General features: G+C 60.4%; 2 protein-coding genes and 1 long non-coding RNA gene across 3 annotated transcripts; 1 reads left to right on the forward strand and 2 right to left on the reverse strand.

Annotated features, from left to right (window-relative positions):
* Positions 1-1163: 1163 nt before the first annotated feature.
* Positions 1164-10722, forward strand: LOC132323019 (divalent-cation tolerance protein CutA-like). The gene is made up of 7 exons (XM_059837795.1): positions 1164-1266; positions 2460-2493; positions 4609-4826; positions 5788-5847; positions 6402-6447; positions 7952-8001; positions 10086-10722. Exons 2-7 carry the CDS (start codon positions 2476-2478, stop codon positions 10183-10185), a joined length of 492 nt encoding a protein of 163 aa, XP_059693778.1. The 5' UTR covers positions 1164-1266; positions 2460-2475; the 3' UTR covers positions 10186-10722.
* A 265-nt stretch (positions 10723-10987) lies between these two features.
* On the reverse strand, positions 10988-13901 carry LOC132323020 (uncharacterized). The gene is made up of 3 exons (XR_009485217.1): positions 13837-13901; positions 13357-13404; positions 10988-12465 (listed from the first exon to the last, which is right to left on the reverse strand). It is a non-coding gene; the product is annotated as an uncharacterized LOC132323020 (long non-coding RNA).
* Positions 13902-14985: 1084 nt separating this feature from the next.
* On the reverse strand, positions 14986-22722 carry LOC132323018 (PHD finger protein 1-like; the record flags this gene model as incomplete). Its single annotated transcript, XM_059837794.1, has 4 exons — positions 14986-14996; positions 16069-16178; positions 19001-19068; positions 22560-22722. Coding segments are annotated over 4 exons (352 nt in total), but the record flags the coding sequence as incomplete, so codon positions are not given.
* Positions 22723-25004: the final 2282 nt, after the last annotated feature.

Below are 25004 nucleotides of genomic sequence, written 5' to 3' on the forward strand. Positions count from 1 at the left end.
CCCGCTCCCAGTATGCCCAGTAACAGCCGCCCCCAGTCCCAGTATGCCCAGTAACAGCCGCCCCCAGTCCCAGTATGCCCAGTAACCGCCACCCCCGCTCCCAGTAACAGCCACCCCCGGCCCCAGTATCCCCAGTACCGCCTCCCCCGCTCCCAGTTTGCCCAGTCCGAGCCTCCCCCGCTCCCAGTATCCCCAGTATCGCCACCCCCGCTCCCAGTAACAGCCACCCCCGGCCCCAGTCCGAGCCTCCCCCGCTCCCAGTATCCCCAGTCGGAGTCACCCCCTCTCCCAGTATGCCCAGTAACGGCCATCCCCGGCCCCAGTATGCCCAGTAACAGCATCTTCTGCTCCCAGTATCCCCAGTACCGGCATCCCCCGCTCCCAGTCTGCCCAGTCCGAGCCTCCCCCGCTCCCAGTCTGCCCAGTAAGCGCCTCCCCCGCTCCCAGTACGCCCAGTAACAGCCGCCCCCGGCCCCAGTCCGAGCCTCTCCCCTCCCAGTATGCCCAGTAACAGCAGCCCCCGCTCCCAGTCTGCCCAGTGCCCCCTCCCCCGCTCCCAGTATCCCCAGTAAAGCCGCCCCCGGCCTCAGGGCCGTTCCCAGTGCTCCCAGTACCGGCCTCCCCCGCTCCCAGTTGGCCCCTCCCCCGCTCCCAGTGCTCCCAGTTGGCCCCTCCCCCGCTCCCAGTGCTCCCAGTGCTCCCAGTTTGCCGGGCCGTACCTCGGAAGGGGACATAGGACATGGTGCCACCGGCGCGCGACACCCCCGGCGGGGGGAGGGGCGGGGGGGGAGGGGCGGGGAGGGGGAGGGGGGAGGGCCCGGAGGGGGGGGGAGGGGGGAGGGGGAGGGAAGAGGGGCCGGAAATGGGGGGAGGGGTCGGGAGGGGCGGGGCTAAGGGTGGGGGGAGGGGCCGGGGGAGCGGGAACCGGGAACCGGAGGGGGGGGGAGGGGGGAGGACCGGGAATGGGGGGCGGGGCCAAAGCGGGAGAGGGGAAGGGGCCTGGGGCGGAGGGGAGGGGCCGAGGTGGGGGAGGGGCCGAGGTGGGGGAGGGGCCGAGGTGGGGGAGGGGCGGGGCGAGGGAGCCCCGGGATGGCGGGGGAGGGGCAGCGAAGGGGGGGGTGGGGGAGGGAAAGGGGGGGCGGGGACTCCCCCTCCCCCCCCATCCACCCCCGGCCGCTTCCGGCGGCGGCGCTGACGTCACGGGGCGGGGGCGGGGCCCCTCGGGTCACGTGGGGGCGGCGGCGGCGCGAGCGGAGCGCGGGAGCGGTGAGGGGGGGAGGGGGGAGGGGAATTTGGGGAGGGGGCGCGGGGAGGGGGAGGGGCCGGGGGGTTGGGCAGGGGGCGGGGCGGGGCCGGGTTTGGGAGGGGGCGGGGCCCGGGGAGAGCCGGCCCGAGATCCGGGGGGGTTTTGGCGGGAACTGGGGGGAATTTGGGGAGGGGGCGCGGCCTGGGGGAGTCTGGCGGGAATTTGGGGAGGGGGCGCGAGCTGGGGGCGGAGTTTGGGGGGAATTTGGAGAGGGGGCGGGGCCGGGGGCTGGGTTTGGGGAGGGGGCGGGGTCTGAGGAGAGCCGGGGGAGTTCCGGGCGAGTGGGGGGCGAATGTGGGGAGGGGGCGAATCTGGGGTCGGGTTTTGGGGCTGGGGGCGATTTTTGGGGCCACTTTGGGGATTTTGGGTCAATTTTGGGGTCGGGTTTTGGGGCTGGGGGTGAATTGGGGGGGTTGGGGTCAGTTTGGGGGTTTGGGGTCAGGTTTTGGGGTGGGTTCTGGGGCCGAGCCCCAGTTTTGGGGCTGGGGGCGATTTTTGGGCCATTTTGGGGTGATTTGGGACGGCTTTGGGGACGGGGGCGATTTGGGGTCAGTTCGGGCTTTTTTGGGGTGACTTTGGGGGGTTCGGGGTCATTTGGGGTCGGGTTATGGGGCTGGGGGTGAGTTTGGGGTTTTTGGGGTGATTTTGGGGGGGTTTGGGGCCGGGTTTTGGGGGTTTTGGGGCCATTTTGGGGGTTTGGGGTCAGGTTTGGGGTTTTTAGGGTTTGGGGGTTTTGGGGTTTTTTGGGGCGATTTTGGAGATTTAGGGGTCGGGGTTTTTAGGGTTTGGGGGGGTTTGGTTGATCTGGGGCCGGGTTTTGGGGGTTTGGGGGTTTTGGGGTCAGGTTTGGGGTTTTTAGGGTTGGGGGGTTTGGGGGTTTTTGGGGCGATTTTGGGGATTTAGGGGTCGGGGTTTGGAGGGGTTTGGTTGATTTGGGGCCGGGTTTGGGGTTTTTAGGGTTTGGGGTTTTGGGGGTTTTGGGGTCAGGTTTGGCGTTTTTAGGGTCGGGTTTGGGGGGGTTTGGTTGGTTTGGGGTCGGGGTTGTGTTTTTTGGGTTTTTGGGGCAATTCTGGGGTTTTTTGGGTCGGGTCTGGGGCCGGGGTCCCTCTTGGGGTCCCTTTGGGGTCTGACCCCTCCCCTCCCCTCCCCCCAGGAGGAGCCGGCGGCCAATGAGAGCGGCCTGGGCTGTGAGTGCGGCTGTCGCGACAGGGGAGGGGATATCGCGATATGGGGGGGGGGGATGTCACTGGGTGGGGGAGGGGATATCGCGATATTGGGGGGGTATTGCAACGTGAGGGGGTATCGCGACACGGGGGGGAGGGATATCGCGATATGGGGGAAGGATATCGCGATATGGAGACAGGGATATCGTGATATGGGGAGGGATATCGCGATATGGGGAGGGATATCGCGATATGGGGACAGGGATATCGTGATATGGGGAGGGATATCGCGATATGGGGAGGGATATCGCGATATGGGGACAGGGATATCACGATATGGGGACAGGGATATCGCGACATGGGAGAGGGATATCGCGATATGGAGGAGGGATATCGCGATATGGGTTCAGGGATATTGTGATATGGGGACAGGGATATCGCGATATGGGGAGGGATATCGCGATATGGGGGAGGGATATCGCGATATGGGGAGGGATATCGCGATATGGGGGAGGGATATTGTGATATGGGGGAGGGATATCGCGATATGGGGACAGGGATATTGTGATATGGGGACAGGGATATCGCGATATGGGGAGGGATATGATGATATGGGGACAGGGATATCGTGATATGAGGGAGGGATATCGCGATATGGGGAGGGATATCGCGACATGGGGACAGGGATATCGCGACACGGGGGGGGAGGGATATCGTGATATGGGGAGGGATATCGCGATATGGGGGAGGGATATCGTGATATGGGGACAGGGATATCGCGATATGGGGAGGGATATCGCGATATGGAGACAGGGATATCGCGATATGGGGGAGGGATATCGCGATATGGGGAGGGATATCGTGATATGGGTTCAGGGATATCGCAATATGGGGGAGGGATATCGTGATATGGGGACAGGGATATCGCGATATGGGTTCAGGGATATCGTGACTGATCAGGGCCGATATCGCGACGGGAGGGGGGCCGGTGTTGCGCCCTGGATTTTTGGCAGGGCGGCTGTTGTGACCCAGATATCGCGATAGGGCCGCTATCGCGACAGGAATATTATGGCGTGAGGCGCCTGGCGTCAGATCGCAGGCTGTGTCGCGATAGCGGGCACGTCACGACAGTATCGCGACACGTCAGGTGTCACAACGCAGACGTCACCGTGGGGCCGTATCGCGACAGGGACATCGCGATAGGGCCGGTATCGCGACACAGACATCGCGATACGGCCGCTGTCACGATAGGATGGGTGTGGCGAGAGAGATATCGCGATAGGGCCGGTATCTATCGCGACACGGATATCGTGAGGACCTGAGGGCCGTGACCCAGCTGTCCGCCGTGGCGTGTCAGGTTTGTCACGACGCGCAGCGCTGTCGTGACATGGATGTTGTGACACGGAAGCCACGACCGGGACGCTGCGACGGGAATATCGCGGCCTCGGTGTCGCGACACCCGGGGCTGTCCCGGTGCTGCCGTGACCTGTCGGCATCGCGACATATCGCGACGTGGCTGTCGCGACAGGCAGGGTCATCGCGACAGGGATACTGCGACGCGGATATCGCCGCGCGGCTGTCGCGACGTGCCGGAATCGTTCCCAGCTGATATCGCGATACGCTGATGTCACGACGGCCGTCGCGACGCGCTGATATCGTGACAGCCCTTGCTGCTGTCGTGACGGCCGCTATCGCGACGTGGCGCTGTCACCGATACCACGAGAGGCCGATATCGCGATGTGCCGGTGTCGCGGGGGGCGATGTCGCCGCTGTCGCGACGCGCTGATATCGCGACAGCGGCTGTCGCCAGCATTGCCACGGGTGACATCGTGACGCGGCGCTGTCGTGATCTCCCTCTGTCGGCACAGGCCGCTGTCGTGACAGGGCAGTATCGCGACAGGCGGCTCTTGGGACGGGCCGATATCGCCGCTATCGCGACAGGCCGGTGTCAGACACGCCGCTATCGCGACAGGCCGGTGTCACAACGGGCCGCTATCGCGACAGGCCGGTGTCAGACACACCGCTATCGCGACAGGCCGGTGTCAGACACGCCGCTATCGCGACAGCCGCCCTCTCTCCCTCTCTCTCCCTCTCTCCCTCCCTCTCTCTCTCTCCCTCTCTCTCCCTGTCTCCCTCCAGGCGCTGTCGCTGCTGCTGCTGCCCGGGCTGGGCCGCAGGGTGACGGTGACAGGGACAGCGGGCACGGCCACCATGGAGGGGACAGCGCTGGGGACAGCCGGGAACGGCACCGCCGGGGACAGAGGGGACACCGCGGGTGACACCGCAGGGGACACCGGGGAGGTCTCGGCCGCCTTCGTCACCTGCCCCAACCTCAGCGTGGCCACCGAGCTGGCCAGGTGACACCGGGGGGACACTGGGGGGACACTCAGGGGACACCGAGGGGACACTGGGGACACTGGGGGGACACTCAGGGGACACCGAGGGGACACTCAGGGGACACTGAGCTGGCCAGGGGACACTGAGGGGACACCAAGGGGACACTGGGGACACCAAGGACACCGGGGGGACGCCAAGGGGACACTGGGGGGACACTGGGGACACTGAGCTGGCCAGGGGACACTGAGGGGACACCGGGGGGGGACACTGAGGTGGTGCTGTCCCCAAGGGTGGCAGGGAGAGGTGGCACTGTCCCTGTCCCAGGGGTTGGTGACACAGGGCTGTGACAGGTGACACAGGGAGGTGGCATTGTCCCTGTCCCTGTCCCAGGGGTTGGTGACACAGGGAGGTGACACTGTCTCTGTCCCTGTCCCTGTCCCAGGGGTTGGTGACACAGGGAGGTGACACTGTCCCTGTCCCTGTCCCTGTCCCAGGGGTTGGTGACACCGGTGACGCTGGCCCTGACCCAGCAGGTGACACTGTCCCTGTGCCTGTCCCCTGGCAGGGGGGGATGGATGACACAGCAGGTGACACAGGTGGCACACAGGTGACAGGAGGTGACACAGGTGACACTGTGCCTGTCCCCTGGCAGAGGGTGGCGCAGGAGGTGACCTGTGACAGGTGACACAGGGAGGTGACACAGGTGACACTGCTCCTGTTGCTGTCCCTGTCCCAGGGGTGGTGACACAGGGGGTGACCCAGGAGGTGACACACAGGTGACACAGGTGACACACAGTGACACAGGCAACACCCAGGTGACACACAGGTGACACACAGTGACACAGGTGACACACAGGTGACACACAGGTCACACAGGTGACACACAGGTGACACCCAGGTGACACAGGTGACACCAAGGTGACACAGGTGACACCCAGGTGACACACAGGTGACATAGGTGACACCCAGGTGTCCCCTCAGGGCTCTGGTCCAGCAGCGTTTGGCCGCCTGCGTCAACATCGTCCCCGGAGTGACCTCGGTGTGAGTGGGGACAGCGGGGACAGCACGGGGGGGACAGAGGGGACAGCACGGAGGGGAACAGCGGGGACAGCGGTGGGGGGACACTGGGGACAGCCTGGGGGCATTGGGGACAGTGAGGGGATTTGGGGACATTGGGAAAGTGGAGACAGCCTGGGGACACTGGGGACAGAGGGGACACAGGGGACAGGGGGGGCATCAGGGTGACATTGGGGACAGAGGGGACAGCCTGGGGACAGTGAGGGGACAGGGACAGTGGGGTGACAGAGTGGGGTCAGGGGGACAGCACGGGGACATGGGGGACTGAGGGACAGGGGGACAGCAGGAGGGACTGGGGACTGAGGGGACACGGGGGACAGTGCGGGGACAGGGACAGAGGGGACAGAGGGACAGACGGGGACACCGGGGGTGACACTGAGGGGACATCAGGGACATCAGGGACACTGGGGACACTGAGGGACACAGAGGGGATGGGGACACCAAGGACACTGGGGACACTGGGGACAGGGCCCAGGGCGGTGCCACCCCGGTGTCCCCACTGTCCCCACTGTCCCCAGGTACACGTGGCAGGGCAAGCTGGAGGAGGACAGCGAGGTCCTGCTGGTGAGTGGTGGCCCTGAGGTGTCCCCAAAGTGTCCCCAGGGTGTCCCCAAGGTGTCCCCAATGTCCCCAATGCCCCCAATGTCCCCAAGGTGTCCCAGTGGTATCCCCAGTGTCCCCAGAGTGTTTCCAGTGTCCCCAAGGTGTCCCCAATGTCCCTGAAATGTCCCTGGCGTGTTCCCATTGTCCCCTCAGTGATGTCCCCAATGTCCCCAAGGTGTCCCCAGTGTCCCTGGGATGTCCCCAGTGATGTCCCCAATGTCCCAATGGCCCCAAGGTGTCCCCAATGATGTCCCCAATGCCCCCAAGGTGTCCCCAGTGATGTCCCCTCACTGTCCCCAACGTCCCTGAAATGTCCCTGGGGTGTCCCCAGTGTGCCCCAATGATGTCCCCAATGTCCCCCCAATGCCACCAATCCCCCACTGTCCTCAACGATGCCCCCAATGCCCCAATGTCCCCAAGGTGTCCCCAGCAACGTCCCCGATGCCTCCCTGATGTCCCCAGTGTCCCTCTGATGTCCCCAATATCCCCCCAATGTCCCCACTGTCCCCCCAGTGTCCCCAGTGTCCCCTCTGTCCCCAGTGTGCCCCCCAGTGTCGCCTCTGTCCCCTCTGTCCCCACTGTCCCCAGTGTCCCCTCTGTCCCCTCTGTCCCCCCAGTGTCCCCTCTGTCCCCCCAATGTCCCCACTGTCCCCTCTGTCCCCTCTGTCCCCCCAATGTCCCCACTGTCCCCTCTGTCCCCTCTGTCCCCCCACTGTCCCCCACTGTCCCCAGTGTCCCCTCTGTTCCCTCTGTCCCCCTCTGTCCCCAGTGATGTCCCCAGTGTCCCCTCTGTCCCCAGTGTCCCCCCCACTGTCCCCAGTGTCCCCACTGTCCCCCCAGTGTCCCCTCTGTCCCCAATGTCCCCAGTGATGTCCCCACTGTCCCCCCAGTGTCCCCAGTGTCCCCAGTGTCCCCCCCTCTGTCCCCACTGTCCCCAGTGTCCCCCCAGTGTCCCCAGTGTCCCCTCTGTCCCCTCTGTCCCCCCAGTGTCCCCACTGTCCCCTCTGTCCCCAGTGTCCCCTCTGTCCCCTCTGTCCCCCCAGTGTCCCCCCAGTGTCCCCAGTGTCCCCTCTGTCCCCAGTGTCCCCTCTGTCCCCCCACTGTCCCCACTGTCCTCAGTGTCCCCTGTGTCCCCTCTGTCCCCAGTGTCCCCCCCAGTGTGCCCCCCTCTGTCCCCAATGTCCCCAGTGATATCCCCTCTGTCCCCTCTGTCCCCCAGTGTCCCCACTGTCCCCAGTGTCCCCTCTGTCCCCTCTGTCCCCCCACTGTCCCCAGTGTCCCCCCACTGTCCCCAGTGTCCCCTCTGTCCCCAGTGTCCCCTCTGTCCCCCCACTGTCCCCACTGTCCCCTCTGTCCCCTCTGTCCCCCCAGTGTCCCCACTGTCCCCCCAGTGTCCCCACTGTCCCCCCAGTGTCCCCAGTGTCCCCAGTGTCCCCAGTGTCCCCTCTGTCCCCTCTGTCCCCAGATGATCAAGACCCGCAGCTCCCGGGTGCCGGCGCTGAGCGACTTCGTGCGGTGGGGCTGGGGGAGGGGAGGGGAGGGGGGGCTGGGGGGGTTTGAGGGTCCCAGAGGGGATCTGGGGGTCCTTGGGGGAATTTTGGGGGGTCCTTGGGGGATTTTGGGGGGTCCTTGGGGGAATTTTGGGGGTCTCAGGGGATTTTTGGGGGATCCCAGGTGGGAATTCGGGGGTCCTGGGGAGGATTTTGGGGGATTTGGGGAATTTTTGGGGTCCTTGGGGAGCACTGGGGGTTTGGGGGATTTTGGGGGGGTCCCGGGTGGGATTTTGTGGGGGGGATTTGGGGGGTCCTGGAGGGTTTGGGGGGGTCCCGGGGGATTTTGGGAGGTCCCAGGTGGGACTGGGGGGGTCCCGGGGGATTTTGGGAGGTCCCAGGTGGGACTGGGGGGTCCTGAGCAGGATTTGGGGGGTTCCAGGGGGGTTTGGGGGGGGCTTGGGTGATTTTTGGGGGATCCTTGGGGGGTTTTGGGGTCCCAGGTGGGATTTTTGGGGGGTCCCGGGGGGTTGGGCCAGCGCTTGGGGAGTCCCAAGGGACATTTTGGGGTCCCAAGGGACATTTTGGGGTCCCCGGGGGCATTTTGGGGTCCCAAGGGACATTTTGGGGTCCCCGGGGGCATTTTGGGGTCCCAAGGGACATTTTGGGGTCCCCGGGGGCATTTTGGGTCCCCAGGTGATTTGGGGGTGTCCAGGGGGGATCTGGGGGAGATTTCAGGGGGCTCCTGGAGGAGTTTTTGGGGTGACCCCAGGATCTGGGGGGGGTCCCAGGGGGGATTTGGGGGTTCCCAGGGCCACTTTGGGGGGGATTTGGGGATTTCTGGGGGTCCTGGGGTTCCCCCGTGGGATTTGGGGTTTTGGGGTGCCCAGGGGGGGCTCTGGGGGTTCCCAGGGCCATTTTTGGGGGGATCTTTGGGATTTTTGGGGGGAAGGGTTGGATTTTGGGGGGATTTTGGGGTTCCTGAGTTGGGTTTTGGGGTTCCCGAGATGATTTTGGGGTTCCTGAGTTGGGTTTTGGGGTTCCCGAGATGATTTTGGGGTTCCCGAGTTGGGTTTTGGGGTTCCCGAGATGATTTTGGAGTTCCCGAGTTGGGTTTTGGGGTTCCCGAGATGATTTTGGGGTTCCCGAATTGGGTTTTGGGGTGCCCGAGGTGATTTTGGGGTTCCTGAGTTGGGTTTTGGGGTTCCCGAGATGATTTTGGGGTTCCTGAGTTGGGTTTTGGGGTTCCCGAGATGATTTTGGGGTTCCCGAGTTGGGTTTTGGGGTTCCCGAGATGATTTTGGGGTTCCCGAGTTGGGTTTTGGGGTTCCCGAGATGATTTTGGGGTTCTTGAGTTGGGTTTTGGGGTTCCCGAGATGATTTTGGGGTTCCCGAGTTGGGTTTTGGGGTGCCCGAGATGATTTTGGGGTTCCCGAGTTGGGTTTTGGGGTTCCCGAGATGATTTTGGGGTTCCCGAGTTGGGTTTTGGGGTGCCCGAGGTGTTTTGTGTCCCCAGGAGCCACCAGCTGTACCAGGTGCCCCAGGGGGTCTGGGGGCCGTTTTTGGGGGGAACATTGGGATTTTGGGGAATTTTCGGGATTTTGAGAGGGATTTGGGGATTTTGGGGTCCCTGAGTTGGGTGTTGGGGTTCCCGAGATGATTTTGGGGTTCCCGAGTTGGGTGTTGGGGTCCCCGAGATGATTTTGGGGTTCCCGAGTTGGGTTTTGTGGTTCCCGAGATGATTTTGGGGTTCCTGAGTTGGGTTTTGGGGTTCCCGAGATGATTTTGGGGTTCCTGAGTTGGGTTTTGGGGTCCCCGAGATGATTTTGGGGTTCCTGAGTTGGGTTTTGGGGTTCCCGAGATGATTTTGGGGTTCCCGAGTTGGGTTTTGGGGTCCCCGAGATGATTTTGGGGTTCCTGAGCTGGGTTTGTGTCACCACCTGTACCAGGTGCCCCGGGGGGTTTGGGGTTCTAGGGCCGTTTTTAGGGGGGATTTTTGGGATTTTGAGAGGGATTTTGGGGGGGATTTTGGGGTTTTTGGGGTTCCTGAGTTGGGTTTTGGGGTCCCCAAGGTGATTTTGGGGTTCCTGAGTTGGGTTTGTGTCCCAGGAGCCACCACCCGTACGAGGTGCCCGAGGTGGTGGCGCTGCCGGTGGCGCAGGGGAACCCCCCGTACCTGCGCTGGGTGCGCGACAGCGTGCCGCCCTGAGACACGCCAGAAACCCCCAAAAACCCCCCAAAATACCCCAAAACCACCCCAAAACCACCCCAAAAACCACCCCAAAACAACCCCAAAAGAACCCGAAAACCACCCCAAAAACACCTCAAAACCACCCCAAAACCACCCAAACCCACCCCCAAAAAAACCCCCAAACCCCCAACAATCCACTCAAAAATCCCCCCCCAAATCCCCCTTAAACCTCCCAAAAAAACCCCAAAATTCCCCCCCCAAAAAACCCCTAAATCCCCCCAAAATCCCCCCCCGAAATCCCCCCGAGAAAAAGCCGAGTGAGCAAACAAACATCCCCCAAAATCCCTAAAAATCCCCCAAAAATCTCCCCACAAAAATCTCCCCAAAACTCCCCAAAAATTCCCACAAATCCCATGAGAAATCCCCCCCAAATCCTCCCACAATTCCTACAGAAATCCCCCAAAAGCCCAAAATGGCCCCAAAATCCCCTCGGAGCTGGGGGGGACCCCGAAATCCCGGGGGAGGGGACGGGGAATAAAGAGCAGAACCCCAAAATTGGGCCCGGGACTTTGGGGGTGGGGGGGGACCCCGAAATTGGGGGGGGAGGGGAAGGAGGGCCCCGAACGTGGGGGAGGGGACCCTGAAATTTGGGGGGGGAAACCCCAAAAATGGGAGGGGGGGAGAGAACAGGGGGACCCCAAAAGTGGGGGGGAGGGAATTCGGGGGGAGACCCCGAAATAAGGGGGGGAGGGGCGACCCTAAAACGGGGGGGGGGGGGAACCCCAAAATTTGGGGGGAAACCCCAAAAATCACCCCCGGAGCCGCTGCTGGAGCCGTTTATTGGGTGGGGGGAGGAGGCCACGCCCACCAGGGCCACGCCCATCCAATCCAAACCCATCCAGGCCACGCCCACCAGGGCCACGCCCACCCAATCCAAACCCATCCAGGCCACGCCCACCAGGGCCACGCCCATCCAAACCCATCCAGGGCCACGCCCACCCAATCCAAACCCATCTAGGCCACGCCCACCAGGGCCACGCCCACCCAATCCAAACCCATCCAGGCCACGCCCACCAGGGCCACGCCCACCCAATCCAAACCCATCTAGGCCACGCCCAGCCGGAAATGCAAATGCCGATTTCCCACCCCAAATTTGGGGGGTCGGGGAGGGTTTGGGGGAGGGGCCTGAGGTGGCCCCGCCCCCTCCCCAAGCTGCTCCGAAGTGACGAGAATCAGCATTTCCCACCCAAAATCTGGGGGGTTTTGGGGCTGAGACCCCAGATTTTTGGAATGGGGTTTCTCAAATATCGGGGCGTGGTCACGGGAAGCCACGCCCCCTCCGGGCCACGCCCTCCTCCCTTTTCCTTTAAATCTCCCCTAAAGTGCCAAAAATGAAGATTTTTCACCCAAAATTTGGAGGGTTTTGGGGCTGGGACCGCCAAATTTTGGGGGTGGGGTCCCCCCAAAATCGGGGGCGTGGTCAGAGGCGGCCATGCCCCCTCCAGGCCACGCCCCTCCTCTTTTTCCCTGTTAAATAATCTCTAGTGACAAAAATAAAGACTTTTCACCCGAAATTTCGAGGGCTTTGGGTCAGAGACACCAAAATTTTGGGGGAGAGACCCCCAGAAATTGGGGGCGTGGTCAGAGATGGCCACGCCCACACGTGCGGCCCCTCCCCCACTCTGAATCTCCTCTAAAGTGCCAAAAATAAAGAATTTCCACCCAAATTTTGGGGGTTTTTGGGGCTGGGACCCCAAATTTTTGGGGGGAGGGATCTCCTAAAAATGGATGGGTGTGGTCAGAGGAGGCCACGCCCCCCTGCAGGCCACGCCCCTCCTTTCCCATGAACTCTCCCCTAAAGTGCCGAAAATGAAGATTTTTCACCCAAAATTTTGGGGGGTTTGGGGCGGCGACCCCCAAAGTTTTGGAAGGGGGCGGTTCCCAAATGGGGAGAGGTGTGGTCAGAGGAGGCCACGCCCCCTGCAGGCCACGCCCCTCCGCTATCTATCCCGTCAATCTCTCCTAAAGTGCCAGAAATGAACAATTTCCACCCCAAATCTGGGGGGTTTTTGGGGCTGGGACCCCCAGAATTTTGGAAGGGGCGTGTCCCCAATCGGGGGCGTGGTCAGAGCATGGCCCCGCCCCCCCACTCCAGCAGGTACTGCACGGTCCCGTCCAGCGTCACCCGGCGCGCCAGGACCCGGGGGGGCGGGGCCGAGCCGGGGGGCGGAGTCAAGGTGGGGGGCGTGGCCCTGTGTGGGGGGCGGGGCCTCGGGCTCCGGGTCCGGCGTGGGAGAGCTGGGGGAGGGGAGAAAGCAGTAAGAGCCAGGATGGACCAGTAAGGACCAGTAAGGACCGGTATGGACAGGAATGGATCAGTATGAACCGGTATGGACCAGTATAGACCAGTATGGACCAGTATGGACTGGTATGGACAGGAATGGACCAGTATGAACCGGTATGGACTGGAATGGACTGGAATGGATCAGTACGAACCGGTATGGATCAGTACGGACCAGTATGGACCAGTATGGACCGGTATGGACCAGTATGGACCAGTATGGACTGGAACGGACCAGTATGGACCAGAATAGAGCAGTATGGACCGGTATCGACCAGAATGGACCAGTACGGACCAGTATGGACCAGTATGGACCAGTACGGACCAGTAAGGACCAGTATGGACCGGTATGGACAGGAATGGACCGGTATGGACCAGTACGGACCAGTATGGACCGGTATGGACAGGAATGGACCGGTATGGACCAGTATGGACCAGTATGGACCGGTATGGACCAGTATGGACCAGTATGGACTGGAATGGACCGGTATGGACAGGAATGGACCAGTATGGACCAGTATGGACCGGTATGGACCGGAACGGACCAGTATGGACCGGAATGGACCAGTATAAACCAGTAAGAACCAGTATGAACCGGTATGAACCAGTAAGGACCAGTACCAACCAGTATGGACCAGTATGGACCAGTACGAACCAGTATAGACTGGTATGGACCAGTAAGGACCAGTCCAAACCAGAATAAACCAGTGTGGACCAGCAGAGAGCAGTTGGAGCTGGTGTGGACCCCCCCCAGTCCCTCCCAGTCCCTCCCAGTCCCCCCAGTCCCTCCCAGTCCCTCCCAGTCCATCCCAGTCCCTCCCAGTCCCTCCCAGTTCCCCCAGTCCCACCTGGGGCTGCCGGCGGGGTGGAAGGAGGCGAACATCCGGATGGAGGGGCTGGGGAGAGACCCCGAAATACCCAAATCCACCCAAACTGCCCCAAAAACCCAAAAATCCACCCCAAAACCGCAAAGCCACCAAAACCCACCCAAAAAACATCCCCCAGACCCCCAAATAAACCCAATTCCACCCCAAAATCCCAAAAACCTCAAAGCCCCCCAAAACAACCCAAAAAACCCAAATCCATCCAAAATCCCCCCAAAATCCCAAATGTCCCCCAAATCCCCCAAATTTTCCCCCAAATCCCCCTTAAACCCCCCCCAGTTTCCCCAAAAATCCCCAAATCCCCCCAAAAATCCTTCCCAAATCCCCCCAAAATGCCCCCCAAGCCCCCCAAAAAATCCTCCCAAAATCTCCAAATCTCCCAAAATCCCCCCAAAATGCCCAAAATCCCCCAAAATCCCCCCAAAATCCCCCCAAAATCCCCACCTGGGGGGTCCCCGGGCCTGGGTGCGCCGGAAGTTGTAGGAGCCACCGGGGGGGTCCTGGGGGGGAACCCCAAATTCAGGGGGGGGGGGTTGGGGGCTCCCCCCCAGATTTTGGGTTTTTTTGGGGGGTTTTTTGGGGTTTTTTGGGGGGTCTCACCTGGGAGCGCTGGGGGGGGGGGGCGCCGGCGGGCCCCGCCCTTCCCCCGCCCTGCCGAGAGGCTGCGGGGGGGGGAGGGGAGGGGTTGGGAGGGGTCCCCAAAAATATTTGGGGAACCCCGCCCCCCATGAAGCCCCCAAACCGCCCGGAATGGCCCCAAAATCCCCCCCAAATCCCCCCCCAAGATCCCCCCCCAAATTCCCCCAAATCCTCCCCAGAGCCCCCCAAATCCCCCCGGAACTGCCCCCAATTTCCCCAAACCCCCCAAATCCCATCAAACCCCCCAAATCCCCCCGGAACTGCCCCCAATTTCCCCAAATCCCCCCAAATCCCATCAAACCCCCCAAATCCCCCCTAAAGGCCCCAAATCCCCCCAAATCCCCTTAAAATCCCCCCCAAAATCCCCCCAGAATTCCTCAAACCCTCCCCAAATCCCACCCAAATCCTGTAAACCCCCCCAACCCCCCCAAATCCCCCCAAAATCCCCCCCAAATCCTCCCTAAACCTCCCCAAATCCCCCTTTAAATTCCCGCAACATCCCCAAATCCTCCAAAAATCACCCAAAAGCCCCAAACCCCCCCAACCCCCCCCGAAATCCCCCTAAAGCACCCCAAATTCTCCCAAACCCCCCAAATCCCCATTTTTCACCCCAATTCCCCCTCAAACCCCTCCCACATCCCCAAAAAATCCCAAATCCCCCCACAATTCCCCAAATCCCCCCAAAATCCCCCCAAAATCCCCCGAATCTCTCCGAACCCCCCCAAATTCCCCAAATCCCCCCAAATCCCCCAAATCCTCCCCAAATCCCCCCAATTCCCCCTCAACCCCCCCCAAATCCCTCAAAATCCCCCCCAAAATCCCCCAATTTCCCCAAATCGCCCCCAAATCCCCCCAAATTCTGCCTTTACCCCCCGAAATCCCCCCCAAAACCCCTCAAATCCTGAAACCCCCTGAAATCCCTCTAAACCCCCCCCGAAACTCCCCCAAATCCCCTTAAATCCCCCCTAAACCCCCACAATTGCCCCAAATTCCCTCAAAATCCCCCAAATCACCCCAAAATCCCCCCAAATCCCCCTTTGATCCCCAAAATCCCCTTACATCTCCCCCCAAACCCCCCCAAACCCCCCCACATTTTCCCCACATTCTCCCAATTCCCCCGAAAACTCCTGAAATGCCCCCAAAATCCCCCGACCCCCCAAATCTCCTCAAATCCCCAAAATCCCCCCAAATTCCCCCAAAATGGCCCCAAAATCCCCCAAAATCCCCCAAATCCCCTCAAATCCCCAAAATTCCCCCAAAATTCCCCCAAAATGGCCCCCAAATCCCCCAAAATTCTCCTGAAACCCCCCCAACCCCCCCAAATCCCACCCAAACCTCCCAGAATCTCCCAAAATGCTCCTAAATCCCCCAAAAAATCCCCCAAATTCCCCAAAAATCCCCCCAGATTTTCCCCAAATTCTCCCAGCTCCCCCGAAAACTCCCAAAATCCCCCAGCCCCCCCAAATCCCCTTAAACCCCCCAAAATCCCCTGAAAATGGCCCCCAAACCCCCCAAAATTCTCCCCAACCCCCCCAAATCCCCACCTAAACCCCCACAACACCCCCCCAAACCCCCCCAGATCCCCCCTAAAATCCCCCCAAATGTCCCTAAATCCCCCCCAAACCCCCTTGAATTCCCCCTAAATCCCCTCAAATTCCCCCTAAATCCCCCCAAAATCCCCCCTAAATCCCCTCAAATCCCCCCAAATCCCCCCAAAATCCCCCCAAATGTCCCTAAATCCCCCCCCAAATGTCCCTAAATCCCCCCCCAAATGTCCCTAAATTCCCCCCCAAATGTCCCTAAATTCCCCCAAATCCCCCCTAAATTCCCCCTAAATCCCCCCCAAACCCCCCCCAGAACCCCCCCAAATCCCGCCCCCAAACCCCCCCAGAACCCCCCCAAATCCCCCCCAAACCCCCCCAAATCCCCCCAAATCCCCCCCCAAACCCCCCCAGAACCCCCCCAAATCCCCCCTAATTCCCCCCAAATCCCCCCAGATCCCCCCTCCCCTCCCCTCCCCCCACCCTGGGCTCCCGCGGGGGGGGGAGGGGCGGCCCCGCAGCAGCTCGGGGGGCAGGGGGGGAGGGGCGCGGCTCTGCAGCCCGAAGAGCCCCCGGCGCTTCTTCATCTCCCGGCCCGAGACGAACCTGGGGGGGCGGGGGGCACCCGGACTGGGGGGTCGGGGGGATTGGGGGGGTCCTGGGGGGGTCTGGGGGGGGGATTTGGGGGGGTCCTGGGGGGGTCTGGGGGGATTTGGGGGGGTCCTGGGGGGGGTCTGAGGGGGATTTTGGGGGGTCCTGGGGGGTTTGGGGGGGATTTGGGGGGGTCCTGGGGGGTCTGGGGGGGATTGGGGGGGTCCTGGCGGAGTTTGGGGGGGATTTTGGGGGGGGTCCTGGGGGGTCTGGGGGGGATTTGGGGGGTCCGGAGGGGTCCGGGGGGGATTTGGAAAGGTCCTGGGGGGTTTGGGGGGGGATTTGGGGGGGTCCTGGGGGGGTCTGGGGGGGATTGGGGGGGGTCCTGGGGGGGTCTGGGGGGGATTGGGGGGGTCCTGTGGGGGGTCTGAGGGGGATTTTGGGGGGTCCTGGGGGGTCTGGGGGGATTTGGGGGGGTCCTGGCGGAGTTTGGGGGGGATTTGGGGGGGTCCTGGGGGGGTCTGGGGGGGATTTGGGGGGGTTCTGGGGGGTCTGAGGGGGTCTGGGGGGGGTCCTGGGGGGGTCTGGGGGGGATTTGGGGAAATCTGGGGGGGGGTTGGGGGATTTCGGGGAGAACAGTCGGATTTTGGGGGGTCCCGGAGGGATTTGGGGGTTCTTAAGGGGATTTTGGGGTGGTCCTGGCAGAGTTTGGGGGGTCCCGGGGGGGGATTTTGGGGGGGTCCTGGCAGAGTTTGGGGGTCCTGGGTGGGATTTTGGGGGTCCTGGCAGAGTCTGGGGGGTCCCCGGGGGGGATTTTGGGGGGTCCTAGAGGGATTTGGGGGGTCCTGGGTGGGATTTTGGGGGGTCCCGAGGGATCTGGGGGTTCTGAGGGGGAGTTTGGGGGGTCCCGGGGGGGATTTTGGGGGGTCCTGGAGGGATTTGGGGGGATCCTGGGTGGGATTTTGGGGGGTCCTGGCAGAGTCTGGGGGGTCCTGGGTGGGATTTTGGGGGGTCCCAGAGGGATCTGGGGGTTCTGAGGGAGGATTTTGGGGGGTCCTGGGTGGGATTTTAGGGGGGTCCCGGAGGGATTGGGAGGGGGTTGGGGGATTTTGGGGGGTCCTGGAGGGATTTGGGGGTTCTGGGTGGGATTTTGGAGGCTTTGGGGAGGTTTCGATGGGATTTGGGGGATTTGGGGAGATTTTGGGGGTCCCGAGGGGGATTTTGGGGGGGTCTTGGGGAATCCTGGGGAGGATTTAGGGGGGTCCCAGTGGGGTCTAGGGGGTCCCGAGGGGATTTTGGGGGGGTTTTGGGGGGGGTTTGAAGCCCCTCGCGCCTCTTCATCTCCCGGCCCAACACCCACCTGGAACTGGGGGGATTTGGGGGGGGTCCTGGGGGGATTTGGGGATTTTGGGGGGATTTTGGGGGGTCCTGAGAGGAGATTTGGGGGGCGATTTGGTAGAAAAAAAAAAATCGGGATTTTGGGGGAATTTGGGGGGGATTTGGGGGGGTCTGGGGGGGTTTGAGGGGGATCTTGGGGGGATTTGGGGGGTGTCCCGAGGGGGTTTGGGGGGGTCCTGGAAGGGATTTTTGGGGAGTCTGGGGGGATTTTGGGGTCCCGGAGGGAATTTGGGCACTTTTGGGGGTTTGGGGGGTTTTGGGTGGGTTTTGGGGCGATTTTGGGGTTTTTGGGGGGGTTCTGGGGTGGATTTTTTGGGGGTGTTTTTAGTGGTTTTGGGGTCCCCCCTGGTTTTGGGGGTGGGGGTTGGGGTGGCGATTTTGGGGTGTTTTCTGTGGTTCTGGGCCCCCCCCGATTTTGGGGTCCCCCCGCGGGTTTTGGGGTCCCCTCCAGTTTTGGGGTGGGTTTTATGGCTTGGGGGTGATTTTTGGGGCGTTCTCTGTGGTTTTGGGGGTCCCCCCTCAGTTTTGGGGTGGTTTTTGGTGGTTTTGGGAGGGATTTTTGGGGCGTTCCCTGTGGTTTTAGGGTCCCCTCTGTTTTTGGGGTCCCCCCTCAGCTTTGGGGTGGGGTTTGGGGTGTTTCCTGTGCTTTTTGGGGTCCCCCCGTGGGTTTTGGGGTCCCCCCTCAGTTTTGGGGTGGTTTCTGTGGTTTTGGGAGGGATTTTTGGGGTGGGTCTCTGTGGTTTTACGGTCCCCCCGGTTTTTGGGGACCCCCCGTGGGTTTTGGGGTCCCCTCCAGTTTTGGGGTGGGTTTTATGGCTTTGGGGTGATTTTTGGGGCGTTCTCTGTGGTTTTGGGGTCCCCTCTCAGTTTCGGGGTGGGTTTTTGTGGTTTGGGAGGGATTTTTGGGGTGTTCTCTGTGGTTTTAGGTTCCCCCCCGGTTTTTGGGGACCCCACTCAGTTTTGGGGTCCCCCCCTCAGCTTTGGGGTGGGGTTTGGGGCGTTTCCTGTGGTTTTGGGGTCCCCCCGTGGGTTTTGGGGTCCCCCTCTCAGTTTCGGGGTGGTTTTTGTGGTTTTGGGAGGGATTTTTGGGGTGTTCTCTGTGGTTTTAGGGTCCCCCCGGTTTTTGGGCCCCCCCGTGGGTTTTGGTGGTCCCCTCCAGTTTTGGGGTGGGTTTTATGGCTTTGGGGTGATTTTTGGGGCGTTCCCTGTGGTTTTGGGGTGCTTTTGGGGCGTTCTCTGTGGGTTTCGGGGTGCTTTTGGGGCGTTTCCTGTGGTTTTGGGGTCCCCCCGGTTTCTGGTGTCCCCCCCTCAGTTTCGGGGTGGTTCCTGTGGTTTTGGGGTGCCCCCCCGGTTTTTGGGGTCCCCTCTCAGTTTCGGGGTGGTTCCTGTGGTTTCGGGGTGCTTTCGGGGCGTTCCCTGTGCTTTTGGGGTGCCCTGACCTGTCCTTGTGGCTGCTGACGCGCCCCAGCAGGCGCCCGTAGCGCTGCGAGCGCGGCGTGGCCGAGAGCTGCGCGAGATTGGGGCGGAAAACCCCGATTTAGGGAAAACCCCAAAACTGGCGAGGAAAAAACCCCAAAGCTGGGGACAAACCCCGAGTGTTGGGGCCCAAACCCGAATATTTCAAGTAGAAATTCCCTTTCTTGCTCCAAATTCCAATTTTTAGGGTGCAAGCCCCAAAGTTTTGTACCCAAATCCTGAATTTTGGGGGTCCGAATCCCGAGTTTTAGGATCCAAACCCAAATATTTCAAGCAGAAATCCCAAGTTTTGGACTCCAAATCCCAATTTCAGGTGTAAAATCCCCATTTTTGGGACAAATCCCCATTTTTTTGGGTCCAAACCCCAAATTTTTGCCCCCAAAATCGGGATTTTTTTTCCCAAAAATTGCAGATTTTTCTCCCCAAATAATCGTGACTTTTTTCCCCAAAAACTGGAATTTTTTTCCCCCAAAATATCACAATTTCCCCCCCCAAACCACATTTTTTTCCCCAAAAATCAGATTTTTCCCCCCAAACTGGAATTTTTTCCACAAAAATCATGGTTTTCCCCCCAAAACTGCCAATTTTTTCCCAAAGATTGAAATGTTTTCCCAAATAATTGGATTTTTTTTCCCCAAAACAATCAGCTTTTTTCATCCCAAAATTGTGATTTCCCCCCCTCCAATTTTCCCTTTCCCTCCCTGTGCCCATTTTTCCCGAAATCCCAATTTTCCCCCCCATTTTCCCCAAAATCCCGATTTTTTCCCCCCCATTTGGATCCAACCCCCAAATTTGGGGTCCAAATCCCAAATCCTGGGAACAAACCCGAATATTTCAAGTAGAAATTTCCCTTTTTTGGCTCCCCAATCCAATTTCTGCACCCAACCCCAGTTTTGGGTCCAAACCCCACATTTTTACCCCCAATATCGGATTTTTTTTCCCCAAAATTCTGCCTTTTTCCTCGCAAAAATTGGGATTTTTTTCCCCCAAATTTTTTCCTTTCCCTCCCCCCGTGCCCATTTCTCCCAAAAACCGCGGGGTTTTTTTCCATTTTTCCCACAATCCTGGTTTTATCCCCAAATCCCAGGTTTTCCCCCATTTTCCCATTTCCCCTTTTCCCCCCCATTTTCCCCCAAATCCCGTTTTTCCCCATTTCCCCCAAATTCCCTTTTCCCCCCCTTTTACCCCAATCCCATTTTTCCCCCCAAATCCCGTTTTCCCCCATTTTCCCCATCTCTCCAAACTCCTGGTTTTTTCCATTTTTCCCCAAATCCCATTTCCCCCCAAACTCCCATTTTCCCCATTTCCCCAAACTCCCAGGTTTTCCCCCCATTTTCCCCCAAATCCTGGTTTTTCCCCAAACTCCCGTTCTTTTCCATTTTTCCCAAAATCCCTTTTTTTCCCCCAAACTCCCATTTTCCCCCATTTCCCCAAACTCCCATTTTCCCCATTCCCCAATCCCATTCCCCATTCCCCCATTCCCCCAATCCCAATCCCATTTTTTCCCCCATTCCCATTCCCCACTTCCCCAATCCCAATCCCATTCCCAGACCGTGCCCAGGCGCAGCGCTCCCCAGTTGGAGTTGGCGAAGGGCAGGATCTCCCAATCCCAATCCCAATCCAATCCCAATCCCATTTCCCCCAATCCCAAATCCCAATCCCAATCCCATTCCCAATCCCAATCCCAATCCCAATCCCAATCCCATTCCCCAATCCCAATCCCATTCCCATTCCCAATCCCATTCCCAATCCCATTCCCATTTCCATTCCCAATCCCACCGTGCCCAGGCGCAGCGCTCCCCAGTTGGAGTTGGCGAAGGGCAGGATCTCCCAATCCCATTCCCAATCCCAATCCCAATCCCAATCCCAATCCCAATCCCAATCCCATTCCCAATCCATTTCCCCAATCCATTCCCAATCCCAATCCCAATCCCAATCCCAATCCCAATCCCATTCCCATTCCCATTTTCCCAATCCCAGACCGTTCCCAGGGCGCAGGCGCTCCCCAGTTGGAGTTGGCGAAGGGCAGGATCTCCCATTCCCAATCCCCCAATCCCAATCCCAATCCCAATCCCAATCCCAATCCCAATCCCATTTCCCCATTCCCAATCCAATCCCAATCCCAATCCCAATCCCAATCCCAATCCCATTCCCATTTTCCCACCGTGCCCAGGCGCAGCGCTCCCCAGTTGGAGTTGGCGAAGGGCAGGATCTCCCATTCCCATTTTCCCAATCCCAATCCCAATCCCATTCCCAATCCCATTCCCATTTTCCCACCGTGCCCAGGCGCAGCGCTCCCCAGTTGGAGTTGGCGAAGGGCAGGATCTCCCAATCCCAATCCCATTCCCATTTCCCCCAATCCCAATCCCAATCCCAATCCCATTCCCAATCCAGACCGTGCCCAGGCGCAGCGCTCCCCAGTTGGAGTTGGCGAAGGGCAGATCTCCCATTCCCCATTTCCCCATTCCCATTCCCAATCCCAATCCCAATTCCCAATCCCATTCCCATTTTCCCACCGTGCCCAGGCGCAGCGCTCCCCAGTTGGAGTTGGCGAAGGGCAGGATCTCCCAATCCCATTCCCAATCCCAATCCCATTCCCCATTTCCCCCAATCCCAATCCCAATCCCAATCCCATTCCCAATCCCATTTCCCCCAATCCCATTCCCATTCCCATTCCCACCGTGCCCAGGCGCAGCGCTCCCCAGTTGGAGTTGGCGAAGGGCAGGATCTGCCAATCCCAATCCCAATCCCATTCCCAATCCCATTCCCCATTCCCATTTTCCCAGACCGTTCCCAGGCGCAGCGCTCCCCAGTTGGAGTTGGCGAAGGGCAGGATCTCCCAATCCCAATCCCAATCCCAATCCCAATCCCAATCCCAATCCCATTCCCAGACCGTTCCCAGGCGCAGCGCTCCCCAGTTGGAGTTGGCGAAGGGCAGGATCTCCCATTCCCAATCCCATTCCCAATCCCAATCCCATTCCCATTCCCCATTTCCCCCAATCCCAATCCCATTTTCCCAATCCCATTCCCATTCCCAACCCCAATCCCAGACCGTGCCCAGGCGCAGCGCTCCCCAGTTGGAGTTGGCGAAGGGCAGGATCTCCCAATCCCATTCCCAATCCCAATCCCAATCCCATTTTCCCAATCCCATCTTCCCACCGTGCCCAGGCGCAGCGCTCCCCAGTTGGAGTTGGCGAAGGGCAGGATCTCCCAATCCCAATCCCAATCCCATTCCCAATCCCAATCCCCCATTTCCCCAATCCCAATCCCAATCCCAATCCCATTTCCAATCCCAGACCGTGCCCAGGCGCAGCGCTCCCCAGTTGGAGTTGGCGAAGGGCAGGATCTCCCAATCCCAATCCCAATCCCAATCCAATCCCAATCCCAATCCCAATCCCATTCCCAGACCGTGCCCAGGCGCAGCGCTCCCAGTTGGAGTTGGCGAAGGGCAGGATCTCCCAATCCCAATCCCATTCCCAAATCCCAATCCCATTTTCCCAATCCCATTCCCATTTTCCCCACCGTGCCCAGGCGCAGCGCTCCCCAGTTGGAGTTGGCGAAGGGCAGGATCTCGCGCTCCAGGTCGAAGTATTTCCTCTTGCAGCAGACGCTCAGGTGGTAGAGCAGCAGGTGAGCCACGTCCACCCTGGGGGGGGAGAGAGAGAGCAGGTGAGCCACGCCCACCCTGGGGGGGGAGAGAGAGAGAGAGCAGGTGAGCCACGTCCACCCTGGGAGGGGAGAGAGCAGGTGAGCCCCGCCCACCCTGGGGGGACAGAGCAGGTGAGCCACGCCCACCCTGGGGGGGGGAGAGAGCAGGTGAGCCACGCCCACCCTGGGGGGGGAGAGAGCAGGTGAGCCACATCCACCCTGGGGGGGGAGCAGGTGAGCCACGCCCACCCCTGGAGAGAGAGACAGCAGGTGAGCCACGCCCACCCTGGGGGGGGGAGAGAGAGAGCAGGTGAGCCACGCCCACCCTGGGGGAGAGCAGGTGAGCCACGCCCACCCTGGGAGAGAGAGAGAGAGCAGGTGAGCCACGCCCACCCTGGGGGGGACAGAGAGAGAGAGCAGGTGAGCCACGCCCACCCTGGGGGGGAGAGAGAGCAGGTGAGCCACGCCCACCCTGGGGGGGAGTGCAGGTGAGCCACACCCACCCTAGGGAGAGAGAGAGAGCAGGTGAGCCACGCCCACCCTGGGAAGAGAGAGCAGGTGAGCCACGCCCACCCTGGGGAGAGAGAGAGAGCAGCAGGTGAGCCACAGCCCACCCTGGGGAGAGAGAGAGAGAGCAGCAGGTGAGCCACGCCCACCCTGGGGGGAGAGCAGGTGAGCCACGCCCACCCTGGGAGAGAGAGAGCAGGTGAGCCACGCCCACCCTGGGGAGAGAGAGAGCAGGTGAGCCACGCCCACCCTGGGGGGGGGGGAGAGAGAGAGCAGGTGAGCCACGCCCACCCTGGGGGGGGAGAGAGCAGGTGAGCCACGCCCACCCTGGTGGGAGAGAGAGCAGGTGAGCCACGCCCACCCTGGGGGGGGGAGAGAGAGCAGGTGAGCCACGCCCACCCTGGGGGGGGGAGAGAGAGCAGGTGAGCCACGCCCACCCTGGGGGGGACAGAGAGAGCAGGTGAGCCACGCCCACCCTGGGGGGGGAGAGAGAGCAGGTGAGCCACGCCCACCCTGGGGGGGGAGAGAGAGCAGGTGAGGCCACGCCCACCCTGGGGGGGGGAGAGAGAGAGCAGGTGAGCCACGCCCACCCCTGGGGAGAGAGAGAGCAGGTGAGCCACGCCCACCCTGGGGGGGAGAGCAGGTGAGCCACGCCCACCCTGGGGAGAGAGAGCAGCAGGTGAGCCACGCCCACCCTGGGGGCGGGGGCCAAACCCAGGAAAACGGGAAAAGAGCGAAAGTGGGGAAATGCAAAAAAAACTGGGGGGAAATGGGAAAAAATGGGGAAAAATGGGGAAAAATGGGGAAAAATGGGAAAAAATGGGAAAAATGGGAGGAAATGGGAAAAATACAAAAAAGGGGGGGAAATGGGGAAAAATGGGGGAAAATGGGGAAAATGGGAAAAATACAAAAAATGGGGGGAAATGGGAAAAATACAAAAAAAGGGGGGAAATGGAGGGTTTGGGGTGAGGCACAGACACCCTGGATTGGGGAAAAAACAGGGAAAATTGGAAAAATGAACAAAAATGGGAAATAAATGGGAGAAAATACAAAAAAAAAAGGGGGAAATAGGCAAAAAATGAGGGAAAAGGGAAAATTTAAAATAAAAAGGGAGGAGGGGGAATGGGAAAAAATGCCCAAAAAAATTGGGGGAATTGCAGAGAAATCCATGGGAAATTGGGGGAGAATCCTGGGGAAATGGGAAAATCAACAGAAATGGGGGAAAATGGGGGAAATACAAAAAAAAAAGGGGGGGAAATGGGAAAAAAAATGGGGGGGAAATGGGGAAAATGGGGAGAATGGAGGGTTTGGGGTGAGGCATGGCCACTTGGATTGGGGGGAAAAAGCGGGAAATTGGGAAAATTCACAAAAAAGGGGGAGAATGGGGAAATACCCAAAAAAAAGGGGGAAATGTGGAAAAGTGGGGGAAAGATGGGTGTTTTGGGGTGTTTTGGGGTGTTTTGGGGCTGGTTGTAGGGGGTTGATGGGACGGTTTGGGGTGTTTCGGGGTGTTTCTGGCTGTTTTGGGGTGTTTTGGGGTATTTCTGGGTGTTTCGGGGTGTTTCTGGCTGTTTTGGGGTGTTTTGGGGGTGTTTCTGGCTGTTTTGGGGTGTTTTGGGTGGTTTTAGAGTGTTTCTGGGTGTTTTGGGGTGTTTTTGAGGTGGTTTTGGGGTGTTTTGGGGTGTTTTGGGGTATTTCTGGGTGGTTTTGGGGTGGTTTGGGGGTGTTTTTGGGGGTGTTTTGGGGTGTTTTGGACTGGTTTTGGGGTGTTTCGGGGTGTTTTGGGGTATTTCTGGGTGTTTTGGGGTGGTT

This window comes from Haemorhous mexicanus, unplaced genomic scaffold, assembly GCF_027477595.1.
Source record: "Haemorhous mexicanus isolate bHaeMex1 unplaced genomic scaffold, bHaeMex1.pri scaffold_252_ctg1, whole genome shotgun sequence".
Classification (NCBI taxonomy): domain Eukaryota; kingdom Metazoa; phylum Chordata; class Aves; order Passeriformes; family Fringillidae; genus Haemorhous; species Haemorhous mexicanus.